The sequence below is a fragment of the Fukomys damarensis genome, unplaced genomic scaffold, assembly GCF_012274545.1.
Source record: "Fukomys damarensis isolate Sample0158 unplaced genomic scaffold, DMR_v1.0_HiC HiC_scaffold_30, whole genome shotgun sequence".
NCBI lineage: Eukaryota > Metazoa > Chordata > Mammalia > Rodentia > Bathyergidae > Fukomys > Fukomys damarensis.
Genome location: NW_022900942.1, coordinates 56,780,073 through 56,800,635, shown reverse-complemented (window position 1 = coordinate 56,800,635; position 20,563 = coordinate 56,780,073). Strand labels below are relative to the sequence as shown.

The following is a 20,563-nucleotide window of genomic DNA, read 5'->3' as shown; positions in this document are numbered from 1 at the left end:
AAAGTTTATAGTTGATCCCAAGACAGAATTGTCAGTGGGTTTTAGATAAATAATAATTGTTTAAAATTAACTGCCTCTCAAACTACTCATTCATTTCTGGGCCTGCAAATAAACAAATTCTTACGCCTTGCTATGCCTTTCATTATCTTTCCTTGGCATAAATGCTACTCACAAATTTTGTACTCTTCCTCTGTCGAAGACGTTTCAACACAATTTTATCAAGTGCTTTCCTATGCCTGCGTTTTCCATCTGTACACTCATTTACATGCTCTTCTACCCTTTATATTTATTATCGCCTTACATTTGGGTTTTTTTATTCTCTTTGCTCACTGCTTTTCAAGGCTTCTAGGTTTGACTTGAATGTTTACCTGTTTTCCTACTTCGCCAGCTTTGCGGAAGAATGATGACTTACTTAGATACAGTATCACTAAATGAGCCATTATCCTAGCGTTAGATGAAACAACTACTGAAACAAATTCATTTTGAAATATTACATAAATGATATATGTACACAGGTGCACAGGGGTGCAGATATTATCTGAGTGACCTAAGGTCCATACGTGGAGGGTGCTTCACGTTTACCAGGAACTCTCATATATAAGCACACCATCTCCTCTTCATCACAAAGTTAAAAGTAGGCAAAGTATGTGTTCTGCCCGTTTCAGCAGTGAAGAAATTGGAGCTAAAGAAGGACGAGCTAAGATCACACAGGTCTGCCAACTGTCATTTGAATTCATTTTTTTTCCTAAGTATGATTTCTTTTCTTCCATATTATGCTGCATATTCTTAAATCCCATAGCAGCACTAAAAAAAAAAAAAAAAAGTACAGACTCAGTTGAAGGATCGCTTATGTAACACAATGTTTAATTCAATAAAATAAATTATTTGCCTGGATATGGGGAATTTTGTAGTACTTCTCCTGCCACTCAATCTCTTTATGATGTGAACTGCATAAAGACATTACATACTTGTGAGACGACTCATGCTCTCTTTATACGTGCTTCCAAGAACCTGTATCGATATTTAGTTTGTAGGGAAATGCTTTCTTTTTTGGTTGCATTTTCCATGTGTTTTAATTGCCAAGTTTTGATGATTTACAAGCATTTACTAAGAACCTGTGGACACACGAGGAGCTCTTCTGAGAACAATGGAAGATGCTGAGTGAAAACCTAGCCTCCACCCCGCTGTGGGTCCCTTCCTGTGCACGCTGCACTCCCATGCCGATCCCCAGCCGTGCCCCTCCTGGCTCAGGACTTGGGATTGCACAGTTCTGCCCAATCTGTCTGTTCACATAGTGAACGCAGAGCTCACGTCTGCTTTGCTCCTCCTCTCCACTCTCACCACTGACGCAGCCCATGTAGGACGATGTATCCATCCTATATTTACAGTTAGACATAAAATTCTCCCTAGCAAACTATAAACCTTCAAAGGAACCATATTAGAGAAAAGATGCACTGCTGTATTTGTCAAATAAATGTACACGTATAAGGCCATTCTTCTTTAGTTATCTGCCCGCTTGATGCCTTTCGCATAGCAGGAATTGACCAATTTGTTATCTCCCCTTGAAGTGCTGGACGAGGAATAAAAAAGTTAGCACTCCGTTTTAATAAACCCAGAGTGTGAGCGTTCGCCATGACAGCTGGGAGCATGGATATTGCTCTCACTAATTACACAGAGGAAAATTCTCCTTGGGAGCTAATACGTCTTTAATGCCTCTTCAACACTTGATAAACCCACCTGAAACTGAAAAGAACTTGCAGGTTTTGGTAGGCATGAGTCTATCGCTACAATTTTGAAAACATTATTTTGTATTTATTCTATTAGTTTTATGTTTATCTTCACTTTATGGCAGGTGATACTGACTGCACACTTATAGTTCTGACTGTGTTCTTTCTGTTAGTATTAAATGCTTTGACAGAGTATTTATAACATAGGTAGTGTACAAAGAGGAACAATTAAACACCTGTATGCCTGGCCCCCAGCTCAGCCTCCTGGGTGGCCTCCCAAACAACCCACTACTCTGTCCAAACTGGCAATCTCCTGCTATGGAGGATACCTATTTTCACATGTCTAAGGCGCACTATGCTTTCTGTTCGAGAAATGCCCATTCATGTTAATTTCTCACTTTCTGATTTTGTGCTTTGTGTTTTCCTACTGAGCTGTGGCTGTTCCTCACATATTTTTGAAACTAACACTTTTTCCGAATAAATTAACCTTAGCTCATTCAGGGTACTTTTGGTAAACAAGAGTTACTATTTTTAGGGCATATGAACAAAGTATTTTCTTTTGATTTACATTGAGTGCTTGATTTAAAGAGATCATTCTGTAACCTGAAGTCGTAAAAACTAAGTTCTGTCCTTTCTTCCTAAGAGGTTTATGGTATTGTCTTTGCAGTATGTATGTGTTTAAGTCATCTGGAACTAATCTTTATTTGTTTTTTGTTTTATTTTTTGGTACCAAGGATCGAACTTGGGACCCTGTGCATGCAAAGAAGGTGCCGGAACCACTGAGCTAAATCCCCAGCCCTGGAGTTAATTTTTACATGTGAGGAGGAATTCAATTTTTCCCCACATAGGTAACGAATTTAGTACTCCATCCGTTCACCCACTAGATTGCTAAAGCAGCTTTACTCTATACTGAGGCTTCATGTGAGTGATATCTCTTTGGCGGGATCTCTAGTCCTTTGGACTAATAATACCTTACCACCCCAATTTCTGGATTTGATTACAAATTGCCTGGGTAGTAAGACAAAACCTCCCCTGCCCATTCTTTTTTCTTCAAGAGTATCTTTGCTACTCTTGACCTTTCATTCTTCCATTCATGTTAAAGTATCTGCTTCTCAAGCTTCAAAACAATGAAAATATATTTAAAAAGCATTTTATAAATTCAGATTTTTTCATTGGAATAGCACGGAATCTACAGATCAATGTAAGGGTAATGCTCAACTTTACAGGATTAAGTCTTCTCATCCATGAACAAGTTATACCTGTCATTTATTTAGGTCTCTTACAATATCTTACAATGTTTCATCAGTTCCTCCCTAAATGTCTTGCACATTTTATAAGCTTTATTTCTAAATGCCTGAATTTTTGTTCCAAAGAAACAATTTGACAACTTGCATTTTGTTTTGTTTTTTTTGCTGATGAATAGCCAGCTGATTTAAATGTGTTGATTCGGTATCTAGCAACTTTGTTAAAATTTTATTAAAATTTGTCTTTAAATTATTTGAATACAATTTTAGACACAAGTCCTTTGTATGATTTTTTGTTTCTTTTAATTTGATGCTGCTTTTTACATTTAAATTTATTTTAATTTTACATTGCTTTGTTGGTTAGTGATTCTAATTATAAAAATATTAATTTCAGTAAAATTTGTCAACATATTATGAGTTGCTGAAGATAATATTTCAAGGCCTTTGTAGGTTAAGAAAATTTCTGCTTATTCCTAGTGTTCTTTAATACTAAGGAAGGGATAACGAATTTAATTTTTTCTGTAATTCTTGAAATAAATATAAAATTTACCTTTTATATTGTTAATGTAAGTTAAATTAATTGATTTCCTAAATTCAAACCCACCTTGTATTCATGAGGTAAATCTACTTTAGTCAAAATTCATAGTCTTGTTTTTATTCACAGGAGGTAATTATTATTTTGGTCAAAATTTTTAAAAATGTAAAATCATGAATAAAATGGACTCAGATTCTTCTTTTAAATATCTTGGTCTGGTTTTGATATCAAGATTATACCATTCATTAAATGGTATAATGCAATCCATTAAATGAATTGGACTGTTCTTTCTTTTGTGTTTTCTGGCACAGCTTTGGAATTACATGTATGTTTTGGAGAACTCACTCTGAAAGCCACCTGGGTATGGTATTTTCTTGGTGGGAAGATTTTCAAAAATGTATATGGAATCATTTAATGTTTATGGAATCATTCTATTTTTTCTTGAGTCAGTTTTGGTTACATATATTATTATAAACTGTTTCTATATAATTAAAACTTTTGAGCTTGCAATATCAAATTATTATTTGTGTTATTGTTCTGTTATTCTTTTTTATCTTGTGCACTTTTGGCTTTTTCTCTTTGCTTTTCTTTGCAAGATCTGATTTGTGAAAGAGCAGTACATTACAGCAAACTTGAGTGGATTCCTTGTTGAAATTCTGCTAATGTATGCACCAATAGAACCAGCACATAGAGGAAGAAACATTCTCTAGCACACAGAAGACTCCTTCCTACCTCTTCCCAGTTGGTTCCATTTCAGAGGTAAATGTTCTGACCTCAGTTATCATAGATTGTTTTGCCCCTTCTTACATTTCACACGAATGGAGGTGGTTTTCTATTTGTGATTCCCCCCCACCAAATGATATGTGTGTGTGTGATCTAAGTGGCTGTACAACGGTAGTTGTACTTCATTATTGCTGATCAATATTACATTATGAATGGGATGATTTCATGCAGTTATAAAAATGCACTCATTCGTTTCATTTTGATATGACCTTTTTTGTTGACTCTCTTTGAAAATTTACATACATAAAACTATCCATATTTTTATTCAGAAATTTTGGTAAACATATACACTAATTTCTCTTCTATATAAACCTAGAAGTAGAATTGGTGGGAATAAAATAGGCTGGTGCTTTAGCGTAGACTGTTGAACAGTTTTAAAGGCAAGTGTATGAAGTGATACTCTCCCTAGAACAGTAAGAGCTCCTGTTGCCCTTCCTTTTCCAAAACACACAATTCTTGTATCCTTTATTATAGTCATTTTGAAATATATAGCAGTTTTCTTATTACCTTTTAACCTCCACATATATGAATTTAAGGTTCCTCTTTGCATTATCAATAGTATTTGTTTATGATCCTTTTTGCTAATTAATCTCACCAGAGGTTTACGTATTTTCTTAGTTTAGTCAGAAAAATAATTTTGTACTTTGATGGTCTCCTTGTTATCATTTCTTTGTTTTCTATTTCAACAGCTTTTGCTCTTAGCTTTATTGTTTTCTTCCCTTTTGCTTTTCATGGTTTATTCTGTCCTGTTTCTTATACTGCAAACTGTATCTTTAATTCACTCATAACACATTTTTCTTGCTTTCTAATATATATTTTATTTTCTGATAACTTTTCCTCAAGTGCTGCCTCAGTTGTCTCTTACACATTTTAAATGTAAGTACCTTTCAATTTTAGCATGTTATGCATTTGTTTCCAAGGCTTTTTTGTTCCATGCCTCTTTTTAATTTTAAAATTTATGAAGTTTTAAAAGACACCATTTCCAATTATAATCTATTTGTAATCCAGGTAAAGAATGTGACTTATGTGATCCTCATCTTCTAAATTTATTGATCAGTTGACATTTGGTTTGGAGACAGAACATAGGAGGTACAAACAATCAGGAATTACCAAACAGGAAGCAATGGTACCAGGCAAGTGATGGACTCATGTTAGGGAAAGAGGGAGCATACAGGAAATAATAAGAACATTTCAGATGAGAATAACCAGGAAAAAGACGAAACACTAACCAAAATGTGAGGAAAGGAAATTATATTTCTCTTTGATCAAACAGTTAGCAGAATGTTCAGTATGGTAATGTCAAAGAGGGAGCTGGAGCCTATAAATTAGAGGTTCATAATGGAAATATTTTGTTTACCTCTACAGGATGATAATTAGGCCACTGGAAATGGGAATAAGAAGACAGAATGGTAAATTAAGAATAGAACCTTCAAAAACATGCAGGTTTAAAAGGTGAAAAATGTGGAAGGTCCACACAAAGCATAAATAAGGGGAACCAACTACTTAGGCTTTTAAACACCTTTGTCAAGGTGTTCATATTAAGGGTGTTAAATGAAAAGGACTACAGAGCACATGTAACAGAAAACCATAACTATATCAGGTAGAAGGTAGGACAATATAAGAGATCCAGAATGTAGCTTTTTGCTATTACAAATTGTCTTGAATGCATGTTTACTAATTTCCATGTTGACACAATTTCAGCTAAAAAGTATACAGCAAAAACCTCCTCCTAGTTGGAGATCTAGGGAAATAAAAGAAGATTGCTAATTTTTAGCCTAATAATGAAAGAGTGAATATTATATACAATCCAAGGTTCATGACTGTATAGAGAAATATTCCTACTTTTAATTTCATATATTTTTAAAAGATATCATAGCTAAAAAGAAAATATCAGCAAAAAAGGTCCAGAAACAGAAGACACACACACAAACATCCAAGACATATTTGTATGTGGGGCAATGATCAATATGAGGTGATCACAGGACTGGTGACAGAGAAAGAGTAGAAGCCCATGTCCCACACCTGGTACGTATGCCAAAGTCACCAAAACTCCCTGTTCTAGTACTTTGTAAATGCTAAACAAATACTAACCGTGTTATGGCTTTTATCTAGATGTCCCCACAAAGCTTTATGTGCTCATGGGGGGTGCTTTTCAGAGCTTGCTGGATCTAGGGTATGTGATGCTAGGATTGAGGGTGTGTGGTATTAAATTAGTACACTGACTGGAATAAGCATAACTCTGGGTGTGGCTGAATATATTCACCAAAGACAGAAGTTCCACCCTGAGCCACCATGAGTATTGGCTTGTACCTGGATGGGATAAAAGGGAAAGGCAAGCCTCTTGCTATTGCCACCTCCTGCCACCGCCTCTTGCCAACCCTGCCAAGGACTGTTTCTCCTCTGTGATGCCCCTCTGCCCTCCCACCCTGCCTTGGAGCCAGCTGACTACAGACTGAAACCTCTACAGACTGTGAGCTAAAATAAAGCTTTCCTCCTTTAACTTGTGGGGGTTGGGCATTTTGTTTCACCGATGAGAAAAGCAATGAAGACAGACCACAGCAATAAATCTAGACAGCAGACTGGACTTGGCTAAATAATTCAGTCTATTTCAAGAATATCTTGAATCTATAAATCTATTTGGTCACATACATTTTCTACCTTTCTGCCATTTTACTGCCTCAGTCTCCCAGAGTGCTGGGATTATAGGCATTCACAACAATGTCCAGTTTGTCTACTCAATTTTTAATACTGTTTATTCCGAGGATGCTTTAACCCATTTAATTTTGCTCTTTGCATATGAACTTAGCGAAACTTAGTATCATCAATTGGAAATACAAAAACTTTATAAAATTTGGTTTTGCAAACTCCTACATCTTTCAGGCTCATACGGAAGTTTTTATTATATAAAGCAACACATAAAAGAACTCTGCAACTGGAGTAGTTCTAAATTGTCACCATGTCCATTTCTAGTTTCAATGTAAGGACCATGAAGAAAGAATATTAACTCTCAGTCACCTAAAATAGACCTTCATAATAAAGATGGATTTTGAATTGTTAGAAACTTGAAACCTTCTAGCTTATTTTAGTATTTTTAAATCAAATCTAACTTTGAAGCATCTGAGTACTTTTGAGCAGAACAAGCAATATATCTTATTATTAGTTACTGTGCATTAGATATCCAAGCAACAAAGTGTACACTTTTTTGTTACTTTGAAGCATTTATGCTCTATTCATTTATTTAAGTATGTTTATTGAGTCATTAGGATAAACTGATAGGTATTCAGAGCTGAAAAAGGAAATAAACAAGTAAGCTGATAAAAACAACTTCAAAAGCAAACCCCAAAGGAGATCCCATTGGGTAAGATTTTAAGGGGACACCAGACAGATGAGAAAGTCGGGGGATGTGGCTGGCAGGTGAACAGGCAGAGCACACAGAGGTCACAGGCTGCCCTGGTCCAAGACGCTGAACACGGTGTAGGAGGAGGAGCCTCCAGATCGAAGAGGAGTCACTGCCACAACTGTGCTATGCCCGGCCTCCTAAACCAGTGAGCGGTCAGGGTCTATTTGAAGTAATGGAAGCTACTAAAGAATGCTAAGTGCCTTCATTTAATTTAGATGTCTGCACATCCATCCGCAGTGTGAAGAATGGATTTGAAGAGGCGGACTACATCTATACCGACAGGACGGTTTTGGAGATAGAAAGGGGGATGAAACACCTGAAAATGCTTCTCATAGGTAGAATCTTAGTGCTTATTAGTGGACTAGACGAGGAGAACAGGGAAAGAAAGGAACTGAGAATGATTTCCAAGTACCTTGCTTGAGTAATCGCATGCGAGGTGTTTACTAAAACAGTGAAATCTGGGCTAACAGGTTTCGGGAGAGAAAATCAAAAGTTTGGTGTTTATACATAGCTAAAAGACACACACATGGATAAGCCAAACTATGTGTAGGATAAGTAACTGAAACTAAGGGTAGATCTAGGAAGGAAGTAAAACTTTGGGAATTCTTCACAGAGACAGTTATAGCCACAAAGAATAGGTGAACCACCAAATGAGAGTAGAAAGACAAGAAAACGAGGTGTGAGGGCTAGCCTCAAAGAATGCCCACACTTTTCGAGAGGCACAGGAGATGGGGCGCTCAGGGTATCATGGGAAGAAATCCAGGAGGGGTATGACACAGCATCGAAGGGGACACATCAGGGAAGAGCTGCTCTTCTGACTAATGCCACAGAGAACATGGCAGCAGAGTCTTTCTCCATCTTGAGCACCAACCACTAGCAGCCTTGTGTGGCAAGCCGTGAGATGGAGGGGACCAGACAGCACGGTGTCCCAGACGCGTAATGTCTAGCATGGAACTTCAAAGATGAGGCACCAACATTTTGAATCCCAGCATGGTAAAAATATGAGTATCAGTCCCATCGTCAGCATGCAGCTTCTAGGTTCCAATCACAGCGCCAGAGTCCTCCTGCATGAGGAAGCTTAAGGATCCAGGTATCTTGATATCTTGAGAAGAGCTGTGGTGACTCCAGGCAAATACTAGCTCCACGGCACCAATGTGGCATCTGCCCGCAGAGGGCCTGCACTACTGTAATTTCTCAAAGTGTGAGACAGAGGAGGTTCTTGCTCCAAGGAATTCACGAGAGGAAAATCGAAATGAAAACAGATGACGATGAAGCAACGTTTTTATAATATTGAGAGCAGAGCGTATACAAGGGACATTCAAGGGTAGGGAGATGTGTGCAGTGGAAAGTCAGTGCAGAGGAAGCCTTCTAAAGTAGTGGATCTGTAAGAAAAGGGTAAGCTGGACAGCCTCGTGAGGAGGAAGGCCGTCAGATGGGAGGGCAAAAAGTATTCCAGCGGAAGGGGCAAGACAACTTAGAAAGACCCAAAAGCAACTTCTTATGCGTGTGTTAGAGTGCTTCCAGTTTCAGAATAAAGTGAGTTTCAGGAAAAGAAGAGCAAACTTATTCAGGGGCCCACATGTGAGCAAGCCCCGATTTTCTCAATGAAAAAGATGATGCTGTCCTATGGGGTGCTTAAAATGCTTCAGATAGGAAGGGACATACTACACAGATGTGTTTTTGATAGAGTGTTCTGGCAGCTACATACAGATTTGAAAATAATAAGATGTACAGATAAAACATTATTTGGATAAATATAGATAAAACAATTTGGGTAATAAAGGTGAGACAATATTTTAGATTTGAAAATAGCGGGACTAAGGTCAGAGAGACCGATTATGTGACTGTTTCGATAGTTCAGTGAAAAGATGATCCAAAATTGAACTCAAAATGTGGTAAGGGGGTGGATGCAGTGATTGGTTCTAGGAATACAAATAAACTGAGCAGAGACGCCTGGAGGCCTGGAAGTGGAAAGAGCTTGAAGTGGAGAAAAAGGCAGAGACTGAGATCAGTGGAAGCATCAGTAAAACAAAATATAAGGGGGGAAAGCAGATTGAGAAAAAGATGACGAGCTCCACTCTGGACTCACTGAGTCTGAAATTCATGGACAGTCCAGCAGGTAGCTGTGTGTATGGGTCGGAAGCTCAGCGAAACGATGTGAGTTAGAGATACAAATTGTTTTTTAAAACGAGCCTCATTGTAGTATCAGTTCCACTAAAAAATTCATTAATATTTCCATCAATCCCCAAAGTTCCCTCCTATCCCTTGGAGAGTCAAGATTAAAGGGTGGCAGCCAAATCGAGGGGGGCTGTTGAGGCCACATGAAGGAGGCAGCGTGACAGCAGCAGTGCATATCTGACGTTAAGGGTCACACAGAAGGACAGAAAGGCCACAGAACACTCCCTGAAGGTCTGTAGTGGACCGGGAAGGAAAACTGAGGCTTCATTAAAAGGGAAAATCCATTAGTGACAGGTATTTAGCGTCCATACTCAGCTAAGTTCCCTTCTTGGAAACAGTACATTCCACTGGTCCAGTGAGCCAATGAAGACCTTAGAGAAGTCAGGTGCGACAAAGACGTGGAAGCAGAGGATCTTTTGCAGTTAAGCAGGAGAAATGAAAGGAGAGGCAGAATGAACATAGCAGTACTGAAGGGACGTGGTGGAAAGGGCATGAATAGCAGCTGGGGGAAGCACTGCGGGGTGTATGAAAAGAATCTTGAACTTGAAATTTGAAACCTGAACACTTGCTCTCCATGCCATTTACCAGCGGTGAAATCTCAGACAACGTCACCTTCTCTGGGTCTGACTTTTCGTGGGCCTAGTCAAATGGCCTCCACCATCCCTTCTCGTTTGGTATCAGTGGCACTTTCTGCATGTTTTACAGCATGAAGATCATGATGACCCACCCTTGTGAGAGCAACTTCCATGGACCAGTGGGGATGGTGTGGATCAGAATAATCCCTCAGAGAGACCTAACTGTGAAACGTTCTGGAAAGATGCACCCAGAAGGACAAATGCTCTCAACATCTTCCACAGAACATCAAAGTCATGAGGTGACATTTTGAGGTCCAGATGGGGCAACATCTACCCAGATGGCCAGACCAGTATTGCCAAACCCAGAAAAGCAACCAACATTACGTCAGGAGCTCTACAAGGCATGGCCAGGGTTCTTCCTGCCTTCAGTTAACACTACCATCTGTAAAGACTAGATTCTGTGTAAATTTATATCACACAAACTTTGAGGAGCAAAGGAGAATGAACAGTGTCTCCAAAATATTTAACAAAAAGCAAAGTCTCTATAATAGATTTAAATTAACAATGAAACAATTTCAGCACAAATGAAACATTTTTTTCAGAAAGTCAGAAAGTATTACAGCCAAAGAATGAGGCTCAAAGTCAGATCTTGTCTTCAATTCCAAATATCTCCATGGCATGACAGGTGCCTACAATTAGCCTTCTTTCAATGTCACATGTCTTGTCTTTCATCTTTTTCTTAATTGTATGGTTTTATATAGCACTTATTATTCTCTAAATTTATATTTAAATTGAAATCCCTTTTAATTAGGTAATCTAGTATCAATCAAGTATTTCTTGTCAGCTTTTGCTAGATTCATGTGAGTGTCTACCAATATTCCTTATGGGAGAAGTCCAGAAAAATTGAGTCTCCTTCTTGACAATGTCTGTGTGTCCAGATTTTATTGTTTCTTATGGTCTTCTTTTCTTTTCAGAAGCCTCAATACTCAGCAGGAAGTGGAGATGGAAATACTACCTGCACTATTAAGTCCTTCAGTTCCTCCTACCGACATCAGTAGACATACATGTCACATTTCTGTTGGTGATAAAATTCATTCTCAGATTATATATCTGGCTTCTGGCAAAGACTGATATAAAAACTTCTCCTTTTTATTTTTTATTTTTATTTTTATTTTGAGATAGGGTCTCACTATGTAGTTGAGACTGACCTGGAACTCACTATGTAGCCAGGCTGGTCTTGAACTCACAGCAAACCTCCTGCTTCTGCCTCCTGAGTGCTGGGATTACAGGTATGCACCACCATGCTCGGCTTAAACTTCTCCTTATTTTGGCAAAAAATTTACAAATCACTCAGAATGAAGTGAAAGGTTTATATGATCTAAAGAGAAACCAGAATATAATTCCACTCATAATGAAAAATTGCAGAAGTTTAAGTTGAGTAAACAAGAATGCAAACACATGAATACTTAATATGTCTTTTCTTCCCAACACATTATATTTGCAGACTTTCTTTTGTAATTCCCTGTGTGTTCAGATAATTTTCTATGTCAGTCCAAATAATGTGGCCTACCGTATGTTTTTAACTGTACAGCACCTAAAATTTCATGATTTAAATAGTGCAATGAATTTTAAAATGGTGATACACTGATGAAAATGTTGAATGACTTGTGAACGTTGTGAACAAATGAAATATCTTAAAATAAATCTTAATATCTGGTCAATTAAATAATAAACTCATCAATCAGGTTTCATAAGGTACACTTCTTGAGTCATTTTTGACTCTTATTATTACTTAAAAACCACTATTGTAGGAGTTAAACATGTATCTAAGACATGCTTTAAATAATATTCTATGTAAGTATAGGATATAGATAAGCTCTCATATTACCAGTAAGATTTTAGTTATAAAGATTCAACCACATCTTAAGGATAAATACTCCTACTCAAGTAGGAGTAATCAAATTAACGTGTAAATACTATTCATTTAGCCCATTTTGAACTATTTTATTTCGAGTGGAATTAAAAGATATAGGAATTTATAAATATTAGAAAATATAAACCAGGAAAAGATAAGAAGAAATAAGAATATGTCCTCTTATAAACCGTCTTCTAAAATAAGAGTTAAATTTTGCTTGATTTTAAAAGGACAGCACTTCTCTCTCTCTCTCTCTCTCTCTCTCTCTCTCTCCACACACACACACACACACACAAATGCAGTCATTTTAAATCACCTTTACATTACACTTAAATATGAATATTCACACTCCTACAAAAAGGAAAGGAGTAATTTTCTACATAAATGTTTCATGAGTCCTTACTCAACAACATTTAAGAACATGAGCCATTTGGGGGACAAATGGGGGAAATTTGAATGTGGGCCTTCTACAGATAATATTACAGATTAATTAAATGTCTTTGGCTAATGTAGTTAATTACCTCCACCAATGAAGGAGAAAGAGCTATTAGAAACCAGGTGATGTTATGGCGAAGTAAGAAATGTCCTTACTCTAAAGAGATGTTACAATATCTGCGACTTAGTCTAAGAAGGCTCAGCCTGACAACAGAACAGTAGAGAAAGAGAAGGTAATAAAATGCTCTAGCTCACAAACCTGGGATATCGATGCATAAGCCCACACTTGTTCGCTGTGCTATTCCTTTAACTTCTGTACAGACTTAACCACTTTTGAAATAAAAAGTTTGGAAAACATTCATTTCCTATAGTCATAACTATCAATATTTCTTTCAAAACACCCCACTGTATTTGATCCAACACATGAGCCCTTATCAAACCTTCATTCCTTCAGCTGTCTTCACCAGTTTGAAAGGATTTCATTTCTTTAAATGAGAGAAAAGTGCAGCTTTACTTGAGCAGGAGAGGAGGGAGAACAGCTTCAAGGTCTGGGGGTCTGCCTGTCACACAGGTGCCACATTGGTGAGGATGGCTGTGTGTCCCCTCCTCCGCTCTCCCCTACCAGCTGCCTGATGGCTATCTGGGGCACGATGCGGGGAGCCCTCCAAGAGGGGGTGCGTGCAGAGACAAGATAAGGAAAATGCTGTAACCCCAAAGTGAAGGGACAAGGATCTCCCCAGGGTTTTCATTTGGATGGATCTCCAGATAGGCGCATGTAGGGAAGGGGAAAGCTGTTAGAAACCAGGTGATAAAGCAGAAAGAAATTACATGAAAAGGAGCCATCCTCACCTCAGCTTCTAGAAATGCTGACTTATAAAACTATTTCACTGTAAATGAACTTGTTTCTCGTACTCGTTGTGGCAAAGGAAACATGAATCTACAATACTCTGAAGCTGAGGGCAGAAAACATACTAATTTTGAAACAAAGAGAGTGGCAATACAGGGACAGTGCCTTTAACGAGACAATGGGCCTGTGGTGCTTAATAAATGTAGAGGCTTTTTCAAAATCCTGTTGTGAGAAAATAATTTTTCTCATGACTCAGAAGACAGAGAAAAACAATGAATGTTGACAACATGGAATTAAAAAGCCACGCCAACCCAATCTGTTATCCATCAATATGTATATATTCTTTTTAATTTACTCTAAGCCCGCCTGTTGGCTCACACTATCTTACTTTTGTGTCATTATCTCTCTGCCATGCACACAAGTCATAGCTGGGGATTTCAACTTGTGGTGAAGCTATGCTGAGATTCCAGGTCTCGGGGGTGTTGGCACGAGTGTTGGTCTCTTCAGTCATAGAGAAGACAATAACCTAGGGAGACTGGAATTAGTCCTATTTTGCACCATTCAAGCCAAAATGCTGCTTATCAAGGAGGAAGTAATTGCTAGGTAATGGTTATGGGGGGGGAAAACACCGCTTTTCAAACGAAGCATCCCTTGGCACAGGACAGTAAGGAAGGCTGTGCAAAGTGCTAACAGAGAGTGGGATGATTTCTTGAGGAGGTTAAATAGCAAACGGTGGAAAGGCAAGTTACCTCATCCGCCTGAGAGGGGCTGATTCTGGGCATGGGTGACACTTGTGGCGTTTTCAACTGTGTGCTGTTGGCGTCCGGCACAAGCTCTCGGTGCACGGTCTGGATGTGCGTCTGGAGTTCGCCTTCAGACTCAAACTTCACGTTGCAGCTGGAGCAGCGCGTCTTCAGTCCCCCTGTCTTGCCTTTGCCCTCCATGGCACCGAGATTCTCACTCTGGCCCAAGCCTGGTCTATTCGTGCTGGGCGGGAGGCTGATGCCCGGGCTACTGCTCTTACTGAGATTCACGCAGCCAGCACACAGACCATACGGCAGCCCGTTGATGTCAAGTTTCACCAGATCTTGCTTGGAACGGAATTCTTTGAGGCAGGATGCACACTTGTACAGTTTTTGGATGTGCTGGCCACGGCCGGTGGTCTGAACAGCAGACCCATTCCCTGTCTTTTGCATGTGGAATGTCCCATGGATTTTGAGTTCCAAGGTGGAGGTCACAGTCTGCATGCACACCACACAGCGAAATCCCGTCAGGGAATTCCTCAAATCAGGGTGCATTTGGCAATGCTCCAAAAACTCCTCTTCACTCTGCAGGGGCATCTTGCAAATCCGACAGTTTCCAGTATCAAGGCTCTTACTGTGTGTGACCTTGTGTTCAGTAAGAGTTAAAAGGGAAGGGAACCGCTCTCCGCAGATGGGGCACATGTAGTGTTTGACAGGGCCTAGGTGGGTCTGCATATGTTCCCGGAGGCCATTTTCAGAAAAGAAGGTTCGAGAGCACACGTTGCACTTATAATTCCCCTTAATGAGCTCGGCTTTCTTTTTCACGATGGCGCTTTCCCCGGGCCTGATGTTGTGATCCCGAAGCTGGTGATTCTGCAGCAGGGTTTCCATGGTGTAGGCCGCCCCGCAGATGTCGCACCCGTACATAGGCTCGGAGCTGTCCACGTCTTCTTCACTTCCATCATGACTGTTGTGAGACTCCTGGCTGTTGGTCAGCAAGGTCTGCAGTTCCACTTCCTCTTTCTGTACCTGCTCGGAGGCTCCGTTTGCCCCGCAGTTCGGTGTCTTGGTCTCAAACACACAATGCTTCTCTCGCAGATGCTTCTCCAGCAGAATGATGGCATGGAAGGCCTTGCTACAGAACTTGCAGTTATACTTCTTACTGTGGGTGGTGATGTGGCACTGCAGCTCCACCTCGGTGCCGAAGGACTCACCGCAGAAGATGCACTTGTGCACCTTGCCTTGGTTTTCCAGGTGATTGTGCTTCACGTGGAGCTGCAAGTCGGTCTCATTGCGGAAGTCCCAGTTGCAGGAAGTACACCGGTAGACTTTCTTCTCGTTGCTGTGCTTCACGGCCAAGTGCAGCTGAATGGAGACTTTCGAGTCAAACACCTCCTGGCAGAGCGTGCAGCGGAAGAAGACGAAGGTGTGCATATCCAGCAGGTGCTTCTGAAGGTCGTCCACGGACGTGAACTGCTTGTCGCAGCTCTCACAGATGTAATAGGTCGAGGTGATCATAAAGTGAATGGTCACGTGCTTCAGCAGGGATTCTTGGTTGGGGAACTCCTTGTTGCACTGAGGACAGGTCAGTTTTGGCAGCACAGTATCGAGATGCGTCTTCAGGTGAGTCTGAAAGCTGTCCAAAGACGTGTACTTAGCACCACACTGATTACAGATATACTCTCCCGCCGGACGAGCGGGTGCGCCCCCTACTGCCTGCATCATCTTCAGCGATGTCTGCTCAATGGCCACAGGAGACAGAGGGCTCAAGGCCCGGGATTTCTTCCCATTGTGAATATAATTCAGGGCCAAGGGAATGTTTTTATGATTCTCTTTAATATGCTTGTTTAGCTTAAGAACACTGTTGAATATTGGCGAATTTGTACAATAGGAACAGGAATAGACTTCTACTACTGGTTCTTTTGGGGTCCCAAGCACTGGAGACCCGAATCGAGAGCCACTGAGGTCACAATGGACCTGTCTTATATGCTCTTCAAGGGAAGAGTCAGTGAGAAAGCCCATATAGCAATGGGGACAAAAGAATGCATTACTGTCCTTAGCCGCAGGGTTTGCAAAGCCGTGAGAACATCGGATGTGTTCCTGAAGGGTGTTGAGGTCATTGACAACTTCAGAACAGAAGTTGCACTGGTAAACTATGGCAGGCATGGCAGAAACAATCAGCCCTGGGTCCTGAGCTTCATGCACTTGCTTAAGATGTTCATTTAGGTTATAGAGCGAGGGCAAGACCTCCAAGCAATACTGACAGATGTGGGCCTGTTCTGGCTTATCTAAATGCATAGTTTTAAGGTGAATCTGCAGAACTGCAAGACTCGAAAACAACTGCTTGTTACAGTAAATGCAGCTATATGTAACTTTCGGTTGTTTACTCGAGGGGCCGGTCATATCGGGGGTTTGTTGAGCAGCCCTCTTTCTCCCTCGACTCTTTGGGATTGGCGGGGCGGCCTCCACCATGGTTGAGCTGTCCACTGAGAGGTTGGAATCTGGAGTCGTGCTGGACACGGAGGTGTAGCCCACTGTGACCAGGGAGGGGCTGTTGCTGTGATTGCAGGACTCCGGTTGCTGGTGACTGTCCATGTGGCTGTACAGTTCCTCCACCGTGTGGAAACTCTCCGAACAGATGCTGCAGGAGTTCTTCTTCTCCCCCCCATGCACCTGCTCCATGTGGTTCATGAGGGGCGTCTCCTCCACAAAGAGCTCGTGGCAGTAGACACACTGGAGGGCCGCTCGGTCCTCGTTCGGGGAGCATTCGGGGTGACACTCGGCAATGTGCTTCTGGAGGTCTTCCGGGAAATCGAAGCCTTCCTCACACTGGCTACACTTCTGAGTGTCCTTCATCTTCCAGTCCTCCATCCTGGAGCCAGACTGGGAGCCGTCTTTGTTCCTCTCGTGAACCTGCATGTGTCCGTGTAAGGAGCTAGAGGACAGGAACCCACGGCGACAAATGGCACATTTATATGGCTTGTTGGATGTGTGAGTCTTTAAGTGGATCTTCAAGTGATCACTTCTGGAGAATGCAGCGTCACATTCGCTGCAGTGGTACTTCTTGTCCCCGGTGTGCAGCTTTATGTGGCGGTCTCGGCTCCGCTTGTGTTTGAACAGCCGACTGCAGTAGGTGCACTTGAAAGGCAGTTTGTCGCTGTGACTCTGCTCATGGTGCTTTAGGTAGCTGAGGCGGCTAAACGACTTGTCACAGAACTGACACGGGTATGGCAGCCCAGGGCCACCTTCTTCCTCTCCAAAATCGCAACCTTCTCCATGGCTGGGGGAAGTCTGGTCCTTGCTAGAAGGCGAGGAGGCTGGCCAGGAGCATGTGGGATCGTCTTCAACATCCACGCCATCTGCAAGGAGAAGCAAGGAGACATTTCACTGCCAGGGTCAGGGACTCCGGAGCAACTCCACCACACTGTGGCCACAAGCACACACAGCTGCACCATGCTGAACCTTCCATGGGGGGAGAAAAGGGGGGCATAGAGTGTTTGAGTGAGACATTTCCAAACCTGAGCCCAAAGCTTTTATTCTACATTTACTTTTTACTAGGTGGTAAAATATAAAAAAGATATTAAATATCTCCATGTCTAAATTACCCTTTTATTACTTTTTACCATTCTTCCTTAGAAGAAGGGAGATATATATTACACATTGACAATTTTATTAAAATGCAGATTTTAATATATTTAATGTTTCTTTTGTATTCGTTCTAAAATGATTTGCATATTATGTGAACATCTGAAGAACCAAATGAAAAGAAGAAATATTACAGGAATGATTTAAAATTAACGCAGTCAACCCAGATGTCTAATATTTAATAAAAAATTCCCTCTGCATTTTCCTTGTTTTTCTATAAAAAGGCAATTCTGAAGACCAAAATCTTTTATGGGGTTCTTACTGATACAGACCTTATTACTTTCAGCAAAAAAATATTAAAAAGTAAGCACATGAAAGAAGACAGAAAACACAATAATAATTATGTCTTGTGTAATAAAGACAACCAGGATTTCTTCAATAACTGAAAGATTCGAATAGCATAGGCCAGAAAATGGATTATTAAATGTTAGAAGGGTACTGCTAGATATTACATGTAGCTAGGATCAGCCAGGATCAAGAAAAAAATGAGAGTTTCACCAGGGCCAGATTTTATAGTGTATTTTGTTTGGAAAGTTCAAGAGGTGGCCCACCATTTCTTCCTTTTGCAAAAAGCTTCAGCAGCTTGAACTTCCTTAGCTAAACAGGACCTGCACTTTGAGGTGAGCAGAGACAAAGCAACTTGTGAAAAACTGGAAACAGGAAAAGTGATAAATGATTATGGTAAATGCTGAAGGATTTATGAGTAACAAAGAGAAGACAAACAAAACTGCGAGCCAGATATAAACTTAGCAAGTTAACCATAAAGGAATTCTACCTTGTATTTATTTTGGGTGTTATTTTTTTAAAACTCTGTCCTTAGCAAATGTGCACTCTGATTTCTGAGGACTTTCTAACATCCAAGTGGAAAGAGACCTTCTCAAAACGGGCTGTGAAACCTCTTCTTTGCTTTTCCAAACAAACTACTGTTGAATACCAGAAGAGATTTTTAAAAGCATTCACCTTCTGAAAGAGCAAGACTTTCCACAAATACAGAAGAGTAAGGATCCTGGAGGAGGGCTGACGAGGAGAGTTACTGTTGGAACAATGTGCTCAATTCGGAGATTATTACAATAGCCTAATAGCCATTAATGAGTACGGGATCAAGAAAGTTTAAATTCTTCCAAGCTAAAGTTCACTAGCAAGCTGAATGATGAACATAAAAGCAGAAAGCGGCAAGCATTATGAAATGAATTCAATGCCTGCTTTCTTTAAGGTAACAAGATTTTACTAGATTGTCAGCCTCTTCCTTATCCTCAGGAAACAGATGAGGATCATTCCTTTCCTGCATCCAGAAACTGATGACAACATCGTCTCACTATCAATGCCAGATGGCAGCCCTCTCACCCTGAGAAAACAACCAAACACCACTCCTGGATCCCTGCCCACTGCAACAAAGCTCCGCCATAGGAGTGGAAAACCGCATGATTTTGCATCCTCATTCACAGGACTGTGTAACCCAACATGCTTCCAGCCTCAGAAAGGGCTCGAGAATTGCAGCTGAGATTTATATTTAAAGCAAATACATCGAGAACATATGTAGCTAAGCACAACTCACCACCCAACACACAGAAAAATAACTTTTAAAAAAATCCTAAAACCCAAACAACCCCAATGAGGACCTATTTTCCCCTTAAAAAGGCATCAAGGCACCTAACAGTTGGTCTCCCTGAAGCAAAGTAAAGATGTGGATATTTCCTCTAATTGAAAAAAATTACTATTTGCTAAATCTGCTCAGCATTCGAGATAAAAACTTACCACATTTCATATCTATCATTTACACTTAAATCCTGCTGTTTCATTTAAAAATATTTTCAAACACATCACCTCATTTATACATTTGGGGAAAGCAGTGAATCAGAATTTGTCATGCATCTAGACTGGGAGGAAAGAACTACTGAGCTTGAAAATTCAGCAACTGAATTTATCATTAAATTGTAGGCTGGGTCCAGGCATGCTATATTATTACACAAATAGGAAAAAAATTACAGAGCAATTGTAAAAAGCGTGTGATCCCCGACACCGTGTTTAAATCAGGTCCCCATCCGTGGTCCGTGCCTGATGGTGCCTATTTCACAACTGTTCTCTTAAGCCTGTAAATTGCAGACATGTCAAGTGAACTGAAGGTTAGGATCAAGTTTTTAAGTGGAGTTCAAGAGAGCTGGGCAGTTTACTTTTCTGCCCTTTGCCACTATTACCCAGGGACACAGCAGGAATTCACAGACTACGGACTTCCAGCAAGCCTGGTCCGCATTCCATGGGCATCAGACTCTCCCAGATTTGCATGGCGGTGGTGTTTTTGCAAACAGTCGCTCAAATCTACCTAAGTCTTTGGGTAGTTTCCCATCCCCGTGAATTTAAGCCTTCTGGCAGTCACAAGACAAACCGTGCTTAAATAGCTGATACAGATTAAATCATTTCAGTTTGTGTTTTACAAACTGCAGAAGAATCTATGGGGGCTTCTTTCAACTCCGTTTTCAGAATCAACTTGAACTTTTCTTCCTTCAGCACACACTAGCGCTATTTGGAAGGACTGTCT

General features: G+C 40.4%; 1 protein-coding gene across 2 annotated transcripts in view; it reads right to left on the bottom strand.

Annotated features, from left to right (window-relative positions):
- The window catches only part of Znf521 (zinc finger protein 521), a 271,829-nt gene that overhangs the window by 139,859 nt on the left and 111,407 nt on the right, over positions 1–20,563 (bottom strand). For both annotated transcript variants that reach the window (XM_019210649.2, XM_010643688.2), the window contains exon 4: positions 14,389–17,741. In XM_019210649.2, coding sequence (XP_019066194.1) covers positions 14,389–17,301 — 2,913 coding nt within the window. In that variant the 5' untranslated portion in view covers positions 17,302–17,741. The remainder of the gene's footprint in view (positions 1–14,388; positions 17,742–20,563) is intronic.